The following is a 25,014-nucleotide window of genomic DNA, read 5'->3' as shown; positions in this document are numbered from 1 at the left end:
TTTCCCAACCAGTGTGCATAGCGCTGTTGCAAAACTACTATTCCCAGCATGCCCAGACAGTCAGGGATGCTTGGCGTGTAGTTCTGCAATATCTGGCCCTTCAGATGTTGCAGAACTACAGCTCCCAGCATGCCTGGACAGTCTGGCCATGCTAGGAGTTGTAGTTATGCAACAACTGGGGAAGAACAGTTTGGAGACCGCTAAGTAGTGGTGTCCAAACTGTAGCCCTCCAGATGTTGCAAAACTACAACTCCAAGCATGCCCAGACTGTCCAGGCATGCTGGGAGTTGTAGTTCTGCAACATATGAAGGGCCAGATATTGCAGAACTACACGCCCAGCATCCCTGACTGTCTGGGCATGCTGGGAATTGTAGTTTTCAACATCTGGAGGGCTACAGTTTGGAGACCACCGTATAGTGGCATCCAAACTGTGGCCCTCCAGATGGTGAAAAACTACAACTCCCAGCATGCCCAGACAGCGAAAGGCTGTCTGGACATGCTGGGAGTTGTAGTTTTGCAACTTGAAGAAGGCCATAGTGAAGATCACTTACTGGCGATCTTCACTGCAACCTCCTCCACCGCTGCACTCCTCCTGCTGCCGCTCCAGGATGCCGGCCATGCTCCTATCCTTTAGGATGGTCGGAGCTGTCTCTATTCCGGGCGATCGGGTCACCAGTGGGTGTCCCCACGCATTCCGTCACTCTGGGAGACTTCCTCAGGGGTGCCCCTGAGGAAGTCACCCAGAGTGATGGAATGCGTGGGGACACCCGCTCTGTTATGATCACGTGACGTATATATCTATCTGTTCTTTGACAACTTGATGTTCCTTGATGTGTATGACCATTAACAACCGTGTAGCTCTGTATACATTGTCTATTTTTATTCTTTACAGCTAGATGCTTTTGTGTACATATATTACTTTTTGACCATTTAGAAGAGCTCTCGTTTGTTTATTGCATACTGAATAGTGTTTTCTGTGGGGACGGTTGTCTTAGTGATAGGATTGCACTTTATTATTGTGTATAGCGGGTGTCCCTGTTCTGGGGGGGGGGGGGGGGGGGAAGAGGGTCTTTGACTAGTTCTGGAGTCCCTCTCCATGGCTCAAGGTGGTCAATAGTGTTATGGACCTCCTTTTTTAAGTGTTTTTAAATGTTTGTGGTAGTTTTTGTATAATAAAGATAGATTTTTGCATTTTTGGTGTGCTATCATCCCTTTCTGCCTTGCCTTTTTTCTTTGTGATTTATTAAATATTAAAGGAGTAGTCCAGTGGTGATTCAGTGGTGAGCAACTTATCCCCTATCCTAAGGATAGGGGATAAGTTGCAGATCGTGGGGGGTCCGACCGCTGGGGCCCCCCGCGATCTCCTGTATGGAGCCCCGACAGCCCGCTGGAAGGGGGCGTGTCGACCTCCGCACGAGGCGGCGGCCGACACGCCCCCTCAATACAACTCTATGGCAGAGCCGAAGCGCTGCCTTCGGCAATCTCCGGCTCTGCCATAGAGATGTATTGAGGGGCCGTGTCGGCCGCCGCCTCGTGCGGGGGTCGACACCCGCTATCTCGGCGGAGAGCCGGGGCCCCGTACAGAGAGATCGCAGGGGGCCCCAGCGGTCGGACCCCCCGCGATCTCAAACTTATCCCCTATCCTTAGGATAGGGGATAAGTTTTTCACCACTGGACTACCCCTTTAAGGCATAGATAGCACCCAGTCTTATTAGTATCTGTGGTTGAGCCCACCTCCTCCTTTTCAATATCACTTGTCGGATGGTCCCTGCAGTGAAGATGGACGGCCTGGCCAACCCCTCACCTCCACCCCCAAACAGTATTTTTTTTTTTTTCACTCTAGTATAAGCTGAGGGGGGCATTGTCAGCACGAAAAATTGTGCTGAAAAACTCTGCTTATACTGGAGTATGTACGGTACAAATTTTCGTGCATAAAGTTATAATTTTTTAACAGAAGTAAAACAAAATCAAACCTATATAAGTTGGTTATCATTTTAGCTACATTGGACCTACAGAATAAAGATAAGGTGTCATTTTTATCGAAAAAGTGCACTGCGTAGAAACTAAAGATTTTCTGGTAAAATTATTGATGTAATTACAAAATAAAACTGGCGCAAAAAACAAGCCCTTATGAGTTTGTAGGTGGAAAATTAAGTGTTATGATTTTTAGAAGGTGAGGAGGAAAAAATGAAAGTGCAAAATGTAAAACACCTGTGTGCCTTAAGGGGTTAAATACTTTGCATTGTGAGCCTGATTCATGCCCCTTAAGCCTTATAGTCACCTCCCAGCCCAAATCATGCCCCTTCAGCCTCTTAGTCACCATCCTTTTACTATCATTTTCACAAGCCCTGGGCCTAGCATGTCATTTAAAAATAAAATTCCCTCTTAACTGACTGTGCCGGGAAACCAAATAGTAATCTTGTCCCAGTCTACAGCAGGGTGGAAAGCTATAGCCCAGCCTATTGTGTGGGCTCCAGTGTTCAATGTAAAAATGAAATTATTTTGGGATTGCTGTTTGCTATGAATAGTTACATTTAAAACAGTTAATCAAATCCTGATTTTAAATTAATCTAAAATATTCTAGTGATGCATTTTCTTTCAAGACGAATTATGAGTTTGAAAATCTGCAGTCGCAGCTGTCTGGATAACTTGCACATCTTGAAAATAAACATTATCTTTCTATATTTAACAGGTGATAAACCAGAGGAAGGAGAAAAGGCTGGAATTCCTAAAAATGTACGTAGAGTGTATATACTTGTCTTAAAACTGTATGTTCTATACTTTTGAAACACTCGGATATTACCTCTCTCAATACGGCATTCACACGATTCATATGGGCAGGGAAACGACCGCGAATCTCTCTGCAAAAACTGATGCTCAGCAGAGTGGACGGGGGAGTGGGTTTTCCGAACCTACGAGGCTATAACCTAGCTTGCCTCTTTAGACATGTACTGGATTGGTTGTATGGCACCGATTTCCACTCTAATCATACGATTGAAGCAGACTATGCGTCCCCTGTGAATCTTGTGTCTTGTCTGCATGCACAGATCGCGGGTCTCACCACCTATATCAAGCGCTCACTCATGGTTAGGGATACTATAATGATGTGGCGGGCACTACGCAAAGCATACAGGTTACCTTTTCTGCTCTCTGGGAGGCTCAATCTTTGGGGCCATCCGGAATTTACTCCGGGAAGAGAGAACAGATTATTTGAGGCCTGACGCGCAAAGGGGGTGGAAGTGGCCAAACAGCTGATGCATGTAGAGGAGAGAAGGTGGCTATTGCCCCACGAAATTCTCCAGACCTTTGACCTACATGTGACCCACTTCCTCCAGGTCTCTCAAATACTGTCATTTTGTACTTTGAGATTGAGGGACCCCTCTCCCGAAGTATGCCCTTTCCCATTCAAAGACTTACTTGGCACACAACCCAGAAAAATGTCCATATCCTCCCTATACAGAACTATTATGACAGTTTGTTGAAGATTTCTAAACAAACCATATTTGCCAAATGGGAGTTGATTCTAAACTTCACAGAGGCCAGGGAACACATTCTGGAGGGTTGGTCGAGGGTGAGGGCCAATGTTATCAATGAACAATGGCGAGAATCGTTCTTTAAACTGATGCATCATGGTTATTTAGGTTTCAATATCCCTGCCTGCGGCATTCCCTGATAGAATTACCGCCTGTCCTAAGTGCAGACTGTCAGGGACTGACTTTTTTCATGGCATTTGGTCTTGCGAGGAATCTAAACGCTTTTGGGGGGAGGTGGTGGACTATATTGACTGTCATTGGAAAGTGAGACTCCCTGAGTCTCCATTGACGCTTCTGTTTCAGTCTGTCGACCCGGCCGCAGCAGAAAGAGCAGGTCTTGACAACATCCCGAAATTTGTGCATGTCATTCTGCTGGTAGCAAAACGTGTCATTTTGTGGGAATGGATTAAACCGGCAATGCCGACTAGATCAGCAGTGATCGAAGAATTGAAAGACTTTCTGGAGGTGGACAGACTGGACACAGAAAGACACCGTGAACGCAATGCAAAGAATTCTTTGCCAAGTGGAAAACCTTCATGATTGCCCACTTATCCAGGTCCCAAATTGAAGCTATAGTCACACCATTTAGACACACGGAGTGGAACTCCCTTGCCTCACTCAGTGACACCTTAGGCCCTCTACGTCTCCCTGATCGTTGAGAGGGATGGTCCTTAATCTCAGCCGTGGGTTTCTGCACTTTGTATCGTCTCTCCCTTTACTTTTCTACTACACTTTACTCATATTCTTCACCACGAGTTTCCTCTCCCCCCCCGCTTTTCTCCTTTTATTTTATTTTTTGTATGTATGTGAGTCTGTATGAGTGATTATTCGGTTGGCTTTCATACTTGAGTGACGTCAGTCAGACTGCCTCATGTCCTGATTGGCTCATGTCGCTTTTGCTGGGCATCTGAGATTGCTGCTTCAGCGAGTGATGTTTACTTGCCTCTACCTGATCCTGTTAGTGATTATACATCCTATTATGTCTGTTTCTATGGTTGAATGATTAGTCAGCTATCTCAATTGAGCGCCGTCAGATGCCTCATTGCTCAACTGTTTCATGTTATTATTAATGTACTTATGCGATTGCTATTTCTGAGAGTGATGCTTACTCTCTTCTGCCTGATCCTGTTGGTGATTATGCATTCTGTTTTATCTGTTTGTCATCTATAAAAAGGAAAATCTTTAATAAACAAAGTTTTCAAAAAACAAACAAACTGTATGTTCTGCTAAAAGGCTTACAGGGATTTCACAGAAAATAGTCTGTTCTATGACTATCACTTGTACTTGTGAGTCACACAGTACATGAGATGTCTCAAACTTTCAGATGTTTTTTTTCTGCTAATTGGAATGTGTTTGAGTCTTTTTTAAATTTTTTTTAAATTTTTTTTTTTAACCTTGTTTTTAGGCATTTTGCGTCATTTTTGGCTACAAAAAATGCTGTTGTGCAGTTTGCAAACCAGCCAATGTGCAAAAACATGCAAAATATGCCCCCAAGAAATGTTAGAAATCTAATACAAAATATTACTATAGTCATTCATTCCGTTTAGATTCCATCCAAAAACATTGAAGGACAGATGACACCATATTACCCTGTCGAAATGGGGAATGGAACACCATGCAGCTTGAAACAGAACCAACCCCGAGTTACAACAGTAATGTACATATGTCACCCGGATGCCAAACATGAGATTCTGTCTGTAGCCGAAGTCATCACATGTGAATATGAAGTTGTTATACTGACTCCTCTTCTCTGCACCCACCCAAAGTACAGGTCAGTTACCCCAAACATCTGCCCAGAGATACCAGTGGACTGATATTTATCAATGTATTCAAACATAAGTGTTATGCGGACTGTTGAATTAGAGGGTACCAACAACTATTGTGGACGATCAGCAGTGTGTTAGTCATGCTGGCCATGTCAGAATGGGCTTTTTATATTGATTCCAATATTTCAGCACTGGAAAATGCTGCATTGGTGCAATATAAATTGTAGATGATTCCTGTCGTGCGGTAATAACTCAATTATGAATTATGGTCATAAAAAATATGAAATTTAAAATCATGAAAATTATTAAAAATATCAAAATTATGACCTGGTGAATTGTAGACAAAGCCAATCAATACAATTTACATCTGAGTCCGACTATTTCCTCAGATATCAACAAGTTCTTTTTATGATGGGATGACATTAACGCTTAAGGATGTAGTTTTGCAATATACAATAATACACAGGTATTATAAAAGTATGCAGATTTATTGGTTATAAGGTTATAAACATAAATGAGTAAAATACAATGATATATGCAAATGAATATCAATTAGATATATTAGTAAACATTACAAGCTTGTTAATTGACTACATATAGTAAAACAACACATGTGAATAGTAAGTAACTTGTTACAATGAAACAAAAGCTACTAGGTTAGGATATCGTATAAGAAATAGGTTACATATCACTCTGTACAGAGGAACTTCATGATATCAAGATGGGCAATATCTAATCATAAATATTTCAATATGGAATTCTAAATACACTCCCTTTCCCCTTCTAACCAACTACAAATCACATGACTCCATGAATGGGCAAATCCATCTAAGAATATAAACATGGAAGAATACTTCCACCCCATTCTGGACTATTTTCTATACATGATCTTGGTAAGACATTAAGACAAATAGCAGAGCTTTATGATCTTGCTAGACTATATTTTAGGAGGAAGAACTTGAAACAAGTTTCATGTGTGGGAAATATACTTATAACACTTAGTTTGGCGAGTAATAATTCTATTAATATGTATAAGCAATTATTTAATGCTTTGATAGCTTGAGTCTTCATTCTTCTGCAGTTAGAATGAAGTCTCACAATATCCTAAAACACTAATCTCAATATGGAAATAATAATTTTATTTAATTTATTTATTCGCCAATCTAAATATCATTCCATCCACATTATCCAGATTGGTCCTAATTAAATGGAACACCATTTTTGTGTCTTACCAAGTCAATGCAAGAACTTTGTTTCTGGTCCTAGGAACACTGAACGGTCAACCTCATTGTCATGAATAGCAATTTGTCTGGTACCGTGGGATCAGTCCAGCTTGCTGGGATCTCACATGGCTTTTCCACCTTGTTTGGACCTCTTTCCTGTGTGTGGGAGAGAGTTCTTTCTTTTTTTTCCCCCTCCCTTGTCTCTCCTCCTCTTGTGTCTATCTACAGTCCCTAACATCTGATTTACCAAACTTTTTGATTACACACCCTCCTATATTGGAATTCCCCAATGAATGTGGGTTGGGCGTGTACTTATGGTAATGACTATGACATCACTATATTATCCAGAATGTATTGAGCATATCACCCATAATGCCTTTCCTGTCGGTGTAATGTCAACTACCCATACCCAAGGGGGTGCTATTGCATAAGCAATTAGCATTATTACCATTAAGGGATAACTGTTCAATGTTGGATTCAAACCCACATTCCACACTTGACGTGTTGGAGCCCTAAATTATAAATGCAGGGATTATTTTTGACATAAGTAATTTAAAACCTGGATTCTCAGACATCTTGGGGCCTACCTAGACATCCAAATTTATTGGAGAGATAAGAATACCATGGTGGTCTCTTTCACACAGACGTGTGAATCTCTCTCTCGCTTTCTCTCGCGCTCTCTTGCTCTCTCTCTCATCCATTAATTGTAAGTTACAATAACATAGACACAAGGCTAGCGCTGCTTAGAACAAGGTCACAGTTCTGGAATGCTCACAGATGCTAATGACTGCAACGTTCTTCAGTAAAACTAAGACATTGTCTATACAGTATACACAATATGGCGGACTTATACAAGATGTCCGATATACTATTAAATGTGGTGTATAATTAGCACAACATTCTGAAATTTATGAGCATATGATTTTCTGTTCATCACACAGGTTTAAAACCTCTCCTATAAATGACATCTTTTGCCAGTCGATGCCAGGATCACCACTAAGGCCACAAAGCTTAGAGAAACTTGAACAGCAGCGGGAGATGATCAGGGCACCATTTAAGCCAAACAAAGAGGTAATTTATTTAGTGTTGGACACGTGAGCACACACTAAAAGGGAGGATAGAATGCTCCCATGGATAGATTCAAAACTAAAACCAACATTTTTTATTTTATTTTAATATGTGATGGGCTGTAAAGTTAGTGTAATAGTGCCTGTATCTGTGCTTCATGGTGGCCTCGCAATTCTTCTGTTATTTTGGCCCCAATGTTTATTTTTAACAGCATATAAAATGAGTGTTGTCTCAGGTTTTCCCAGGTTGCAGTGCGCCCGGAGACATTTCATCACTAGTCAGGTGTTCAGAAGGAGCCTGTCTGCTTCAATAGGTGGAGCGACCGCTGGGTGGGAAGGAGATCAGTCTCCAAAGAATTGAAGTTTTGCAAATGCTGGAGAAACCCTGGTCAGAAAACACTGGTCTATTGCAGCATAGCACAGGTGTGTCTAAATGGGTGGGAGGGAGAAAAGTGACCTCACACTTACAAACAAGGAATCATGGGATTTGTAGTTTAAAGGGGTACTCTGCCCCAAGACATCTTATCCCCTATCCAAAGGATAGGGGATAAGATGTCTGATCGCGGGGTCAGGCCACGCCCTCAATGCAACACTATGGGAGGGAGCGTGAGGGCCACCACACCCCCTCCCCTAGACTTGCATTAAGTGGGCGGAGTGTTGTGTCACGAGGGGGCGGGACCATGACGCCACAATACTCTGGCCCCTGTATTGTGAGTCATCAGACACGGAGTGATCTTCGCTCCGTGCAGCTGATGACAAGTGATGACGTCCATCGGCGGGACCCCTGCGATCAGACATCTTATCTTATTCCCTATCCAAAGGATGGGGGATGTCATGGGGCAGAGTACCCCTTTAAGGGAACGAACTTCAACAGGAAATAGCCTCAGAGTTATGGTAATCTAACAACATAGCCATTTCCTAAGCATGTCCATTACTGTCAGGCAAGTACGTACTAAAATCACCTTACGGTGGATAACCCCTTTTAACCCCTTAAAGGGGTATTCCAGGCAAAACCTTTTTTAATATATATCAACTGGCTCCGGAAAGTTAAACAGATTTGTAAATTACTTCTATTAAAAAAAAATCTTAATCCTTCCAATAGTTATTAGCTTCTGAAGTTTTCTGTCTAACTGCTCAATGATGATGTCACGTCCCGGGAGCTGTGCATGATGGGAGAATATCGCCATAGGAACTGCACAGCTCACGGGACTTGAGTCATCAGAGAGCAGTTAGACAGAAAACAACAACTCAACTTCAGAAGCTAATAACTATTGAAAGGATTAAGATTTTTTAATAGAAGTAATTTACAAATCTGTTTAACTTTCAGGAGCCAGTTGATATATAAAAAAAGTTTTGGCCTGGAATACCTCTTTAACCCCTTAAGGACCCAGCCATTTTGCACCTTAGGACCCGGCCATTTTTTGCACATCTGACCACTGTCACTTTAAATATTAATAACTCTGGAATGCTTTTAGTTATCATTCTGATTCAGAGATTGTTTTTTTTGTGACATATTCTACTTTAACATAGTGGTAAAATTTTTCCATAACTTGCATCCTTTCTTGGTAAAAAATCCCCAAATTTGATGAAAATGTGAACATTTAGCATTGTTCTAACTTTGAAGCTCTCTGCTAGTAAGAAAAATGGATAATCCAAATAATTTTTTTTATTCACATATACAATATGTCCACTTTATTTGCATCATAAAATTGATGTGTTTTTACTTTTGAAAGACACCAGAGGGCTTCAAAGTTCAGCAGCAATTTTCCAATTTTTCACAAAATTTCCAAAATCACAATTTTTTAGGGACCAGTTCAGGTTTGAAGTGGATTTGAAGGGTCCTCATCTTAGAAATACCCCACAAATGTGTTTCCCCCAAATTTCACATTTTTGCAATGGTTAATAGCAGAAAATACCACCCCAAAATTTGTAACCCCATCTCTTCTGAGTATGGAGGTACCCCATAAGTTGACCTGAAGTGCACTACGGGTGAATTACAATGCTCAGAAGAGAAGGAGTCATATTTGGCTTTTTGAGAGAAAATTTTGCTCGGGGGTATGTCTCATTTAGGAAGCCCCTATGGTGCCAGGACAGCAAAAAATACCCACATGGCATACCATTTTGGAAATTAGACCTCTTGAGGAACGTAACAAGGAATAAAGTGAGCCTTAATACCCCACAGGAGTTTCACGACTTTTGCATACGTAAAAAAAAAAAAAAAAACATTTTTCACAAAATTCCCCCCCCCCCCCCCAAATTTCACATTTTTGCAAGGGTTAATAGCAGAAAATACCCCCCAAAATTTGTAACCCCATCTCTTCTGAGTATGGAGGTACCCCATAAGTTGACCTGAAGTGCACTATGGGCGAACTACAATGCTCAGAAGAGGAGGAGTCATATTTGGCTTTTTGAGAGCAAATTTTGCTCGGGGGGCATGTCGCATTTAGGAAGCCCCTATGGTGCCAGGACAGCAAAATAATCCCCCACATGGCATACCATTTTGGAAACTAGACCCCTTGAGGAACGTAACAAGGGGTACAGTGAGCATTTACCCCCCCACTGGTGTCTGTCAGATCTTTGGAACAGTGGGCTGTACAAATTTTTTTTATTTGCACAGCCCACTGTTCCAAAGATCTGTCAGACACCAGTGGGGTGTAAATTCTCACTGCACCTCTCATTACATTGCGTGAGGGGTGTAGTTTCCGAAATGGGGTCACATGTTGGGTTTTGTTTTTTTTGTGTTTGTCAAAACCGCTGTAACAATCAGCCACCCCTGTGCAAGTAGCACCCCTGTGCAAATCGCCTCAAATGTACATGGTGCACTCTCCCTTCTGGGCCTTGTTGTGCACCCCCAGAGCACTTTGCGCCCACATATGGGGTATCTCCGTAGTCGGGAGAGATTGCATTACAAATTTTGGGGGCTTTTTTCCCTTTTACCTCTTGTCAAAATGAAAAGTATAGGGCAACACCAGCATGTTAGTGTAAAAAATTAATTTTTTTTCACTAACATGCTGGTGTAGACCCCAACTTCACCTTTTCATAAGGGGTTAAAGGAGAAAAAGCCCCCAAAATTTGTTAGGCAATTTCTCCCGAGTACGGCGATACCCCATATGTGACCCTAAACTGTTGCTTTGAAATACGACAGGGCTCCAAAGTGAGAGCGCCATGCGCATTTGAGGCCTAAATTAGGGATTTGCATAGGGGTGGACATAGGGGTATTCTACGCCAGTGATTCCCAAACAGGGTGCCTCCAGCTGTTGCAAAACTCCCAGCACGCTTGGACAGTCAACGGCTGTCCGGCAATACTGGGAGTTGTTGTTTTGCAACAGCTGGAGGCTCCATTTTGAAAACAGTGGTGTACCAGACGTTTTTCATTTTTATTGGGGAGGGGGGCTGTGTATATGTAGTGTTTTTTTACTTTTTATTTTGTTTTGTGTTAGTGTAGTGTTTTTAGGGTACAGTCACACGGACGGGGGATTACAGCAAGTTTCCCGCTGCGAGTTTGCCTACCGCGCAAAATTTGCTGCATCGCAAACTTGCAGCCTGATACTCACTGTAAGCCCCCTGCCCATGTGAATGTACCCTGTACATTCGCAGGGGGGGAACCTCCAGCTGTTTCAAAACTACAACTCCCAGGATGCACAGTCTATCAGTGCATGCTGGTAGTTATAGTTTTGCAACAGCTGGAGGCACATGGGTTGGGAAACACTGAGTTAGGAAACAGACAATGTTTCCCAACCAGTGTGCCTCCAGTTGTTGCAAAACCACTACTCCCAAACATTCTCAGGCATGCTGGAAGTAGTAGTTCGGCAACATCTTTAGAGCCGAACTACAACTCCCAGCATGCTTGGAGTTGTAGTTTTGCAACATCTGGAGGACTACAGTTTGCAGACCAGGCATGCTGGGAGTTGTAGTTCTGCAACATCTGAAGGGCTAGATGTTATAGAACTACAACTCCCAGCATGCCTGGACAGTAAGGGCATGCTGAGGATGTGTTGTTTTGCAACATCTGGAAGGGCACAGTGGTCACAAAACTGTGGACCTCCAGATGTTGCAAAACTGCAACTCCCAGCATGCCCAGACGCCAAGGGCTGTCTGGGCATGCTGGGAGTTGTAGTATACAGGGTGCCATTACAGCAATTCATGTCGCTTTATGGCAATGTGCATTGCTGTAAAGGGCCTGACCGTGGCTGAAGAGGAACTAGCCTGTCGCCGCCGTATTCATCGCCGGGATCCGGGTCTTCCGGGCCCCAGCACTCCCCCGTCCCCCCGCCGCGTCCTCCCGTCTTCCTCCTGTTCTCTCCGGACTTCCAGGGGCCGGGCAGGGCGGGAGGAAGTAAACACCCCCCCGCGATTGGTCGGTTAGCGGCGGTCCTACCCTCCAGCATGGTCCTGGCTGTCTGTGACAACCGGGAACATGCAAAATTACCAGGCGGTCGGGTCCCAGAGACCCGATCAGCCCGGTATTGCCGCAGATCGCAGGGGCGATTTCCCTCGCGATTTGCGACGATCGCCGACATGGGGGCCTACATGGCCTCCCTCGGCGTTTGCCCTGGATGCCTGCTGAAGCATTTCAGCAGGCATCCGGTTCCGATCTCTGCCCGGCGAGCGGCAGGGACCGGAATACGCCAGGACGTCACAGGACGTCCTGGGTCCTTAAAGCCCAGGGTGCCAGGACGTCACAGGACGTCCTGGGTCCTTAAGGGGTTAAGGACCCGGGCTTTTTCAGTTCTTTCACTTTCAATTTTTCCTCCTTAACTTTAAAAAATCATAACTCTTTAAAATTTTCACCTAAAATTCTATATAATAGCTTTTTTTTTTGCGTCACTAATTCTACTTTGTAATGACATTAGTAATTTTACCCAAAAATCTACGGTGAAACGGGAAAAAAAATCAATGTATGACAAAATTGATGAAAAAACACTATTTTGTAAGTTTTGGGGGCTTCCGTTTTTACGCAGTACATTTTTGGGCAAAAATGACACCTTATCTTCTGTAGGTCCATACGGTTGAATTGAAAAAAAATCATGAATACATGCCGGAAAATTTATATGTTTAAAATGGTCATCTTCTGACCCCTATAACTTTTTTATTTTTCTGTCTTAAGGGGGCTATTAGGGCTCATTTTTTGCGCCGTGATCTGAAGTTTTTAGCAGTACCATTATTGTTCTCATCAGACTTTTTGATCACTTTTTATCCACTTTTTTGTGGTATAAAAAGTGATCAAAAATGCGCTATTTTGGACTTTGGAATTTTTTCGTGCGTACGCCATTGAACGAGCGGTTTAAAAAGCGATATATTTTTATAATTCTGACATTTCCACACGCGGCGATACCACATATGTTTATTTTTATTTACACTTTTTTTTTTTATTCTTGGAAACGCCGGGTGATTCAAACTTTTATTAGGGGAAGGGATAATTGAAAGGGTTAATGATTTTTTTTACACTTTTCTTATGCAATATTATAGCTCCCATAAGGGGCTATAACATTGCATTAACTGATCTTTTACACTGATTGATCCATCTCCATAGGAATGGATCAATCAGTGTTTTCGGCGATTGAATGCTCAAGCCTGGATCTCAGGCTTGAAGCATTCATTTGGCGATCGGACAGCACAGGAGAAGGTAAGAAGACCTCCTCCTGTGCTACAGCTGTTCGGGATGCCGCGATTATACCGCGGCGATCCCGAACAGCTCCCTGAGCTAGCCGGGCACTTTTACTTTCATTTCTAGCCGCGCGGCTCAGCTTTGAGCGATCAGTGCCGCGCGCTATTAGAGGCGGGTCCCGGCTTCACTATGACGCCGGGCCCGCCGCAATATGATGCCGGGTCACCATTATATCGCAGGACCGGGACCCAGGACGTACCCATACGTCCTGGGTCCTTAAGAGGTTAAGGGTCTATTCACATGTACAATTTCCTGCATAGATTTGATGCACAGGGTTTTATGTAAACAGAATTTCTGAATACAGCTTCAAATCCTGAGAATCAAATATGCACAGGATACTGTACGTGTGAATAGACCCTTAAGGACCAGGCCCATTTTGGCCTTAAGGACCAGACCAATTTTATTTTTGCATTTTCGTTTTTTCCTCCTCGCCTTCTAAAAACTATAACTCTTATATTTCCATCCACAGACCCATATGAGGGCTTGTTTTTTGCGTCACCAATTGTACTTTGTAATTACATCACTTATTTTACCATAAAATGTTCGGCGCAACCAAACAAATGTTATTTATGTGGGAAAATTGAAAAGAAACCCGCAATTTAGCAGATTTTGGAAGGTTTTGTTTTCACGCTGTACACTTTCCGGTAAAAATGACATGTTTTCTTTATTCTGTGGGTCAATCCGATTAAAATGATACCCATGATTATATTCTTCTCTATAACTTAAAAAAAATCTCAAACCATTTTAACAAAATTAGTATGTTTGAAATTGCCCTATTTTGACTACCTATAACTTTCTCATTTTTCCGTATATGGGACGATATGAGGGCTCATTTTTTGCGCCATGATCTGTAGTTTTTATCAGTATCATTTTTGCTTAGGTTTTATTTATTAATTTTTTGGGAATATAATGTGACAAAAAAGCAGCAATTTTGGACTTTTTTTTTTTTATGTTTACGCCGTTCACCATACGGGATGATTAACAATATATTTTAATAGTTCAGACTTTTACGCACGCGGCATACCAAATATGTGTATTAATTTTTTTTTACGCTTTTTGGGGGGTAAAATGGGAAATGGGGGATCATCTGTTCAAAGTACCGCTGGCGCAGATGCCGTGATCTGTATTGATAACTACATCGGAGGGGTTAATGGCGGACATCCGCGCGATCGCGGATGTCTGCCATTACCGACGGGTCCCTGGCTGCTGATAGCAGCCGGGACCTGCCGGGCATGACGCGAGCACCGCTCCGGTGCTCGCGATCATGTCGGCGCGTAAATATACGTCATGGTGCGTTAAGTACCACGTCACCATGACGTACATTTACGTCCATTGTCGTTAAGGGGTTAAGGTGCATTTAAACATACCATGTTTGCTGCAGATTTGATGTTAAATAAATGAATGTAACAAAATGACTGAACATAGAAAATCTACAGCAGACACAATAGCTGTGAATGTACCCTAAAGGTCTTTTCCCAGCTTGCAAAGTGATCCCCTAGCTACAGGATAGTGGATAACAATCTGATCCCAGAGAATTCAACAGCTGTATCTCAAGAATTGGGACAGAGTCCTCTGCCCTTGCATGCTGATGCTCTGTTTATACTCTATGAGAATTTGTGGATAAGGGATAACTTTGCAATTTGTGAAAACTCCTTTAAGCAATTGACATTCTTCTGTCTGCAACTCCTAAATACGGTAGGTATTGCAATAGGAGAGACTTCCACTTCTTCCTAGTTACAGATAAATCAGCCTAGACCACCACTGTATATATGCCTATCGTTCCTGAAACTAAACTGAGAAAAGTACAGAAGGAAGGAGGGATAATATAAATTCCTGCAGAAACATATGGTGGCAGAAAGTTAAACAGATTTGTAAATTACTTCTATTAAAAAATATTAATCCTTCCAGTACTTACCAGCTGCTGTACTACAGAGGAAGTAGAGTTTTGAGTTATTTTCTCTCTGACCACAGTGTTCTCTGCTGACACCTCTGTCCATGTCAGGAACTGTCCAGAGCAGGAGAGGTTTGCTATGGGGATTTGCTCCTACTCTGAACAGTTCCTGACACAGATAGGTTTCAGCAGAGAGCACTGTGGTCAGAAAGAAAAGAACTCATCAGCTGCTGTATACTACAGAGGAAGTTAAGTACTGGAAGGATTAAGATTTTTTAATAGAAGTAATTTACAAATCTGTTTAACTTTCTGGAGCAAATTGATTTCCACCAGAGTACCCCTTAAAAGACACACATTATCTTAACTTTTGGATGTAAAATTGAAACCATACAGGGCAACATTAAGGTAGTGGAAAATAGAATTGTCAGTGTTTGTTGATCTCAACACAGATTCTGCGTTAAATCAACATTCTATTTTTCTCAATGGGAATCTATACCATAGTTACAGGGGTTATTTGGGCTATACAAATTTATGGCCTATCATCAGGATAGACCTTCAGTATTAGATGGTGGATTGACTCCCACCACTAGGGGTCCTCATACCTCTTGAGTCCCACAGTAGCATGAGGGTGTCCAAGGGTCATGGACATGAGATGGATGATTGGCAAGGCTGCAGGAGGAACACAGCTTGAAGCAACACTGCTATAAGGCTGCATTCACACTGTGGTTGGAGCGTACGGCTGCTGAATCTGGCTGGGGGAGGGGAAAACCGTGCGCTCCCGTACCCCAGCTGAACTGGCACCGAACTCCATTGACGTTAACCCCTTAAGGACGCACGGTGTATGGGTACGACCCTGTTCCCGAGTCCTTAAGGACTCAGGGCGTATCTATACGCCTCCGCCCGCTAACGGGTTTTAAACCGTTCTTACGAGCAGAGAAAGGATTAAACCCTGGGGGTCCCAGTTGCTACGGGCAGCCAGGACCCACGGCTAATGCCGGGCACCACCGATCGGGTCGATGCCCGGCATTAACCCTTTAGACACCACGATCAAAGTTGATTGAGGCATCTAAACTGATAGTAAAACTATCCTGGCAGCTCAGCGTAGCTGATCGGGACTATTGCTATGGAATCAGAAAGTTATACCCTCACCATATTGTCTTTGGTGGTAGAGTACAGGCAGTCTCCAATAATTGTATGTGTACAGCATAAAACCAGAGAGGAAACTGTTACAGAGCAGGGCTGCCATGCTCCTCCAAGAGCAGTGAGTCAAATGAGTTAGGAATCATCACAGTGCAGGCACGAGAAGGACACGCCCCCCTCCCCTTGAGACAATTGAAAAGACATTGAGCAGCTGTAATATACTATTTTATAGTGAAATATCAGTGATGGAGACATAAAAATTACATGATCAGGATGAGGTATTGAGTAACATAACAGTTTAGTTTTTTTGTGGGATCTGACAGGTACGCTTTAAATGATGTAGTAATGATAACTTTGTTCTATGTTTACCCTTGTTTCCTTTGACTAATATTACATGCTGTTCAGCACTTTGCAATAAATATATTTTTGGTAACTCTGACCCTGATTGTATAATTCCAGGAAGAGCGGCAGGTATTAAAGGACAAGTTCTCCACCATCCATAAGCCGGTGACAGTGGGTTCTCAGCAGCAAGTCACTGTAGGGACCACACACATCTCCAAGCTGACCGATGAGCAACTAATCAAAGAGTTTCTCACAGGATCGTACTGTTTTCATGGTGTAAGACCTTCATGTTTTACTTTGGATAAAGTAATGTAGAATGTAGTTGTAGTTACAATTTTGAACTTTCATCTATTTAATTTTTTCTATGTAGAAATGTTTTTGAAATAGTTATAATTAAAATGAATTGCTTTAGTTAAGCTTTGGCCACACATCTTTGCTCTCTGTATAATCCTTTTTTTTTTTTTTTTTTTTTTTTTATTATTATTATACAGGAGACCACAATAGGTCTCCCTGTATAATCTTATACTGGCGATTGAAACTTAAAACAAGCTACAGGTGTTTGACGTGCAACTGGAATGTTTTAACCCTGATTTTGCAAATATATATTCAAGATCACCAACTAAAAGGATTTATTGAAGAGTTAATTTTAAGCACAGGCAGTACTTCTTGAGCTAAGCAGCCGTAATGCTCATACACACAAGCAGATTTGATTACAAACTTGCATGATGTTTTCCTCTGCGAGTTTGAATGGAGGTGGGCTGTTCACAGTAGATTTTCGTCAGTGGGTTTTCGCTGCAGACCCATTGGCGCTTCAATGGGGTCTGCGGAGGATTTTCCGCTGCTGAAAATATTCTGCTGACAGCCCCCATTCAAAAGGTGATTCTAGTAGAGAGAACACTAAATTCACAACAGAGCTGATCCTCCCCCTCCCTGTAGAATGACCAATGGAAAGGTCAGAGAATGCCTAGTAATGTCTCCAGTGCCTGTCTATTGTAGTCTATGTCCATGGGTCTTGCTGTAAAGCATATCGCTAAATTCTGTTAAGCAAGATGGCAGCCTCCATAAAAATAGATTTTTTTGTACTCGCCGTAAAATCTTTCTCGTAGCCTTCATTGGGGGAGACTTATACTGATGGGGTATATGCTCTTGCCACTAGGAGTCACTGACACTAGGGGAAAAAAAAGTCGGCTCCTCCCTGGCAGGAGGAGAAGCCAACAAATAAATATGTCCAAAGGACCGTAAAAAGGAATCCTGGATTAAAATAAAAACCCAATATCAGGAAAAGAATATCTGGACAAATGCAGAAATGGGTGGGTGCGGTGTCCCCCAATGAAGGCTACAAGAAAGAGATTTTATGGTGAGTACAAAAAAAATCTCCTTTTCTAAGTCGCTCTTCATTGGGGGACACCTATACTGATGGGACGTACCAAAGCAGTCCCCTAGGGTGGGAAGAACAATCAACAGCGAAAGGGGAATCTGTCCCAAGACCGAACCCATTCGTCCGTAAGGCCTGCTGACGAGAACCCAGGCCCAGAAACCAAGCTCTCGGAAGGTCCCCCCATCCATGGAGATGGACTGGGACACCAAAGAAAGGGACCATCCGTGGCAGACACTCTAAACCCCCGGTCCATATAGAGAGACAAGAAAGAGTCAACTAGGAAGCCAGATGGGCCGGAACCATGGAGGTAGGAAATAAACTCCAAGGAACACAGAACCAGACAGAGGGCTAACGCAGCTGGAAAACAAGAATGGAAAAGGGCACAAAAAGACAACCCTATCCAGAGTCAACCGGTTCAAGAGAACATGGCAGAAAAACGGCAGGGAGAGCAACGTATGCCTGAGCAGAAGGCGAGCACAGAAGGCAGAGTCCAGAAAACCACTGGAAAAAGAGAAAAAGACAGAAATCAGTTGGTGCAGAAGATCGATGATCTGAACATCTGCAGACCCAAAACCCTGATCCAGGTGCCCGCAATGGGAAACGAAACAGCTGGAGAGGCGTAATCCGGACGACCAGAACGCCCTCCATCTCAAGAAAAGATGGACCCCGAAGGAGGAGACGGAAGTCAATAACGGCTAAAAAAAAAAAAAGGAGCGGAAGGCTCAGAAAATGGGGCATCCCGCAACACCAGAGCGACAGACATGGGAACTGGAGGTTCCTGAGTCACCTGGAAGAATAAACGGTCAAGAAAGGAAGACCCTGAAAAGGAGCATCCTGGAAAACCGGGTCAACCAAAATGGGAACTGAAGGTCCCAGCGTCTCCTGGAAGACTTGCACCCGAAGGGTAAGTAAACCCTGCAAAACTCTCCAGGTGACAAACATCTGTGCCGAAACCAGAAGTAGTGCGATACAGAAAGACCGCCCCATAAATGGATCACGGAGAAGTCTGGGTAGGACAGCTACACATGCCCGAGACATCAACCTTCACTAAGGCCCAAGGAACCAGGAGGGCTGACCTAGAAAAGAAGGCACGCCACAGCATCCTAGAATAGTGTCCAAGTAAAGGAGACCAACCGGTCTTGGACCCAGCGGTCCAAGTGGACCAGAGAGCTCTGAAACAACATTCGTTAGGACTGAAACTGAGAGGGAAACAAAAAGGGAACCCGGCTGAGACTCCCAGGTTCTGGACAGGAAGGTTACTCTAGAAGACTGCGGTGTCGGTGAAGCGCAACTGACACAGACAAGGGAGGAAGGAACACACCTTACTAGGGAGATTGTGCTGAAGAGGGAGGAGAGCAATGACTGGACCCAAACTTCAGACGGTGGCTAGACTGGCTGTTGCCGAGCCATACCTGATTGCATAAACCCCTCCAACAGGGGAGAGTGCCAAGGCTGCATGAGCAGCAGTAGACAACCAAGAAACAGAAAGAGAGGCAGGCTGCAATAGTGAACAGAAAGCACACAGGCATAGTGTGGAAGGGAGATTGACAAAGTGTGATGTGCCAGGTACTGAAGAAGCAGCACTGAACTGACTGTGACGCCCTGCCATGCCCCATGCCGGAACAGAGGTGCTCAACCACCGCAGACCTGTGGAAACAAAACTACAGTAAGGCCTGAGGTACACCCCGCCGACAGAAAGGAAGGTGGGCTCCACACATGCAGAGGGACCGTAGTATACGTAGGGACACATGCATGGATTCCTCATGATAGTAGTGGGGTACTAAGACAGCAGATCTGAAAGAAACTGCAGACATCCAAAAGTCCGGCAGTACGGAAGACAGACTCGGCACCCAACGGTGTGTCACAACCATGCCCCTAATAGACAAACAAGGAACTCTTAGAAAGGGGAACAGAGAGTGCTGCTGGAAGTGTGAAAGTCTATGGAACTTGCAGGAAATGCCCACACCCCATCTCCTAAGGGTGCTACACACCAGGACTGCTGTTGAAGACGCAAGAGGTGAAGAAAGCATGTGGGGCCGGAAACATGTAGGCACAGTCTGACAACAGGTATAAATGGTCCAATGAGAGGTCCAAAGGACCCACAGAGATACTCCTGTTGGAACCGCACATGGAAAATGAGGTACCAGACTGCAGGAGCGGCAGGAATGGGGGAAATGACCTGGTGGATTGGAAAACCGTGCGTACACAGGCCGGCTATCTGGCATAGGGACCTATGGCCACACCAGGTCCCACCTAAAGAACCACACACTGAAAGTGGGTCACCAGCCTTCAGCTGTGAAAATGGTAGTCAGCAGAGAACAAGGATGAACGCTCCAACACGTTTCGACTTGTCTTAATCATGGCAAGCAAAAGATATACTGCTTAGCCTTAAATTCCCAGGTATACCTGGAGAGAGTCACATGACAACAAAAGGGAAGGGGGGGAAAGGTGAAAGGAGAGGGGAGGAAAGGGAAAGGGGAAAAAAAGGAGGGTAAGAAGAAACGAGGGAAATAAACATATTACTGGTATATGCATACCTAAACAATAGCGCACCAAATGAACATGCAATCAGAATAGAATAGATATAAAAAAAAGCTTATATATACACAAATCATGTTTATAATTTAACCCAGTAAGGCAGTGTTCAAACGGGAAGCATTCTGGATTTTGTCTATGGACACTCGCTTCCCGTCTGAACACTGCCTTACCCTAATCACCTCCTCGCTGAGGTGAACAGACTCTTGATAGCGCTAACCTTAATGCCTTAAATCTGGGAATGATGCCTGAATGTTTTTCCACAATGTGTTTAGTGATGCCGGACATTGATCTAATACCAATATTGTTAGAGTTGGGTATATGAAGATGATCTTGAATTTTTGGTTTTTAACTTTCTGATGGTACATCCAATGTACTGAACATTGCAATCTTCGCATGTGATGGTGTAAACATGGTGAGTCTGACAGTTAATAAAGCTTTTTATGTCATATTTTTGTCCTGTTCTGCATGACATGATGAAAGTAGCATTATTCATGTATTGACAAATACTACATTTAGGCCCTCATTTACTAAGAGTGTTGTGTAGGTTTCTTTGTGGGTTTTAATTCCAGACAATTTATTTTCCACGGTATTTACTAAGGTTTCCCTACAGTTTCCACTTTCCCTACATTTTTTTTTTTTTTTTTTTACACATGCTCTGACCTGTAGGGTTTTCCTCAGCTGAAATCCACCACATTTTCTGTGGTAACTTTAGTAAATATGTTGGGATTTTGTGGAAATGTCGGGGACACGCCCCTTTTCTGTGACATGCCCCCTTTTCCCGACTACCACGCCCCTTTTTAGGGTTTTCTTAGCAAAATGGAGAGTTAGTTTGGGTTTTTTCAATTCACGCGCAAATTCAGGCACAGACAGAATTTCAGGCGCATATTCTGGCGCAGACTGAATTTCAGGCGCAATGCGCCCGAAACTGGCGCACAACCCGACAAAACATGTCGGGTTTGCAATAGTAAATGAGGGCCTTAGTGCGATTACATCTGTAACCACCTCGATAGCCAATTTGGGCTAGAAGATGTGATGGAGAAATCACTAGGAGAAAATTGGCTTTGTAGAGAGCGTGCTTTAAGTGGAACCACTTGTTGTCATATTTGAGGACGGGTAGGTGTTTTTGCTTTATAGTAATTTTGTAATAGTAATTTTGCTTTATAGCCTGAAATTGATGAGAATATGGTGTAGTAAGGGTAGGAATTGAGTGACTACTGTGGTTTTGCATTGGCTTGTTATGTAAATAGTAATCAGGTGGTTTTGAATTTACTATACCCTCTGCCCTTGCTATTAAATGTACAAAACTAAAACAAAGAAGAGCGCTCCATAGCGTTAAACAGCCACTCCAGGGTCCAATTTAAAGTGGTAAAAAACCCTTACCGAAGGCGGTTGTGTGAACTCGCACACAACAATGGTCTGCGTGGATGAGAGAGTATATCTGGTCTGCAGCCTCCCCGACCTGGGCAATATTCAACAGGTGAGGACTTCCAAGGGGCGGTGGGGGGTATCGGTGCTGGCCAAGATCGGACACGTCTGGTGAGTAAAAGTTTTTTTTTTTTTTTTGTCTTTTTATTCAAAAAGCATTTGAATAAAAAAATCTTTTACTCACCGGACATGTCCGATCTTGGCCAGCGCTGATACCCCCCACCGCCCCTTGGAAGTCCTCACTTGCTATTAAATGGGCATTATAGCCTCTCTCCTGGAGACGTGCCCTGATATCACTACATGTATGTTGGTACGCTGTCTGACTAGACTAGGCTTTTCTCGCCCTTACGAATTCAAAGTTCTTTATTACGTGTTAAGGGTGAAAGAGACTGTTACCCGAGCGCGGCTTGCGATATGATTGTGTGTATGCAGTTGCTACAAGAGTGACATCTAAAAAATCGATTTTCTTTTTGCTAAGTGTCATGATGAAAGACAAAGCAAATTTGTTGTTATTAAGAAAAGAAACAAAATCAGATGCTTGGGTATGAGTGCCCCTCCATACTAGGAGGAGGTCATCTATCTATCTCCCGTATCAACCCACCTGAGAGGAGAATGGGTTGGACGGGGAGAACAAGACTACCTCCTCCCAGTATGACATGTACAAATTTGCTAAAGATGAAGAAAATTTAACATGATCTAAATAAACCTTGGATTTTTATCGACTGGGAGCAGGAAGTTCATCCTTGTTCTCTGCTGATTGCCTCACCTGGAGACTCGGCTCCAGTGTCTGTCAGTTAGTTTCCACGAGGGAGGTTTTCCTGGCGTTCAAGAGAAGCTGCATTATTGGTGAGCTGATCTTTTCCTCCTTCTCTGCATTACTGTGAAAATGGTAGACATGAAGAGAGGGACCTGGTAAAGTAGGGAACCCTGCGAACTAGTACATGGTGCATTGTATAGGGTCCGTTGAGCAACATGGGGAGACACACACGGGACTACACCGTAGCAGCAGGTTACCGAAACTTCCATCCATGGTGTGGGAAGTGTATGGTAGTTGTACCAACGTAGAAGTAAGCCTCAGGGACAACTATCTGACAGACAGCTCAGGACGCCGCAGGAGCCAGAAGTAGCACTGACCCTGGGAACAGTTAATTATAAAATCTGGGATGGGGGAGGCAATGGGGCAGTGGCGACAGCGGTCGTCTCTGGTTGGGGGGCGGGGCATTATCGGCAAGTTAATTGCCGATAGCGATAATGTCTAAAATCGTGAATATCGGCCAAACCGAGATAGATAGATAGATATATCTATCTATCTATTTATATTGCACGGGTGCCTACTGTGTCAGGTCCAGGTTGGGGACCCCTCCAAGATACAAAACCAAAATGAACAGTGGCACACCAGGTGTCAAAAAAAAAGGTGGTTTATTCAAAAAAACGTGTTAGGCAACGTTTCAGTTGGCTCACCCAGCCATTTGCAAGCGCTTGAAATAAACCACCTTTCTTTTTTGACACCTGGTGTGCCACTGTTCATTTTGGTTTTATATGCCAGGGAGCCAGGCACCCTGCTCTGAGCAGCCCGCGAGGTCCCCAAGAGAGAATGGGGACCGTAAGGACCAAGACATGAGGGCAGCCACAGGAGCAGTGATGGCTCGGAGCAGCACGCTGAGAAGCACCTGCTAAGCTGCCGCGCAGGTCTGGGGCCTGGGACTAGAGCGGACCGGATAGGAAGAGCTCCTGCCGGGCCGCAGTACAGGAAGGGCAATGGTGCCGCACTCATTAAGGAGCGCCGTCGACCCCGCAATGGAGGAGGGGCAGAGTTAGACACCGCCGGAGGTGGAGAGAAGAATTGCCACGGTAAAGTACCCACCGGTCGAAGAGAGGAGGATCTGCCTGACCCCCCCCGGTTTGCATGCTGGTTATACGGGGAAGAAGGGCGGAGCCATGTGACGCCATAACCCCCAATGTCTGGGCTCCCGCATCACACACTGGCTCAGGGGGAGAAGGGCTGAGCTACGTGCCCCCATATCCCCCAGGGCTCCTGACGGCTTAACACCCCAAGAGCAAGACCCAGGCGAGAGGTGATGAGGTGGCGGCTCCCGGTTCATGTTAGGAGCTAATGAGAGCGGACGGGTCTGCAGCAGACCAGTGGCTCCGGTGCTGAGCGCGGAGCTGCAGTAGGAGAAGTGCTGGCGACTCCTGGCAAAAAAGGGGACCGCCAGAATAGAAACTTGCTGAGAGGCAGTGTTAACCCCACCTTAATCGCCATAAACAGCCCCAGAAGCGGGGCTATTACTGCTCGTTCGTCAGGGGGGGTGGGGGGATACTCACCACAGTTGCCACATACTCAGCCCTTGACGGCTTCAGCTAGCTTATGGCCACGCTGCATCCTACCAGGCTAAGATAGTGGAGCGAGCAGGGGCAGTGGCCAGAAGGGGCTAACAGTACATACTGTCTGTCCCCCTTTGTCGCATATGGGGGAACAGGTAGTGCCAACATACAATGCTTTTGTATGTCGGGGCCATCGCATAAACGTCAGCGCAGACTGCTTCAGCTGCCGCCGGATAGACGTTTCAGGTGCCCTGTGAGCTGCGGTGATGATCACTCACCTGTCCCCGACGCTCCGAACTGTCCTCTTCAGGATCCCCTGCATGGCCGTCGCTCTCCTTCTTCGTCATCACGTCGCCGCGCACGCCGCCCCGTGATGACTGCAATGAAGAGGGACGATCCTGGGCAGCAATGCCGGTCCGGAGCAGCGGGGACACCCCGGGGACGCGGCGACGGCAATGGAGGGCGATATCCAGGGCAGCGGTGACGGTCCGGAGCGTTGGGGACAGGCGAGTATAACTGCCTATACTTATCATTGCACGGATCCCTTCAACTAACGATTGTTCATTTGGAACGAATTTCCATCATATGTTGAGGGATCACTGTACTACATCTGTTTTGTCCATCAAACATATATATTTTTTATATTTTGCTCGTACATAAAGTATTTTATCTATTATTGCAAAGATGATATATGTAATTTACATAATTAATTTTATCT

General features: G+C 44.3%; 1 protein-coding gene across 1 annotated transcript in view; it reads left to right on the top strand.

Moving 5' to 3' along the window:
• ERLEC1 (endoplasmic reticulum lectin 1) overlaps nt 1–25,014 on the top strand; it is a 58,975-nt gene that overhangs the window by 18,361 nt on the left and 15,600 nt on the right. Inside the window, exons 6-9 of the mRNA XM_056567729.1 lie at nt 2,693–2,736; nt 5,081–5,304; nt 7,464–7,593; nt 16,748–16,906. Of these exons, the coding sequence (XP_056423704.1) occupies nt 2,693–2,736; nt 5,081–5,304; nt 7,464–7,593; nt 16,748–16,906 (557 nt within the window). The remainder of the gene's footprint in view (nt 1–2,692; nt 2,737–5,080; nt 5,305–7,463; nt 7,594–16,747; nt 16,907–25,014) is intronic.

This window comes from Hyla sarda, chromosome 3, assembly GCF_029499605.1.
Source record: "Hyla sarda isolate aHylSar1 chromosome 3, aHylSar1.hap1, whole genome shotgun sequence".
NCBI lineage: Eukaryota > Metazoa > Chordata > Amphibia > Anura > Hylidae > Hyla > Hyla sarda.
Note: the sequence above shows the minus strand (reverse complement) of the source record. Positions and strands in the feature narration are given on the sequence as shown.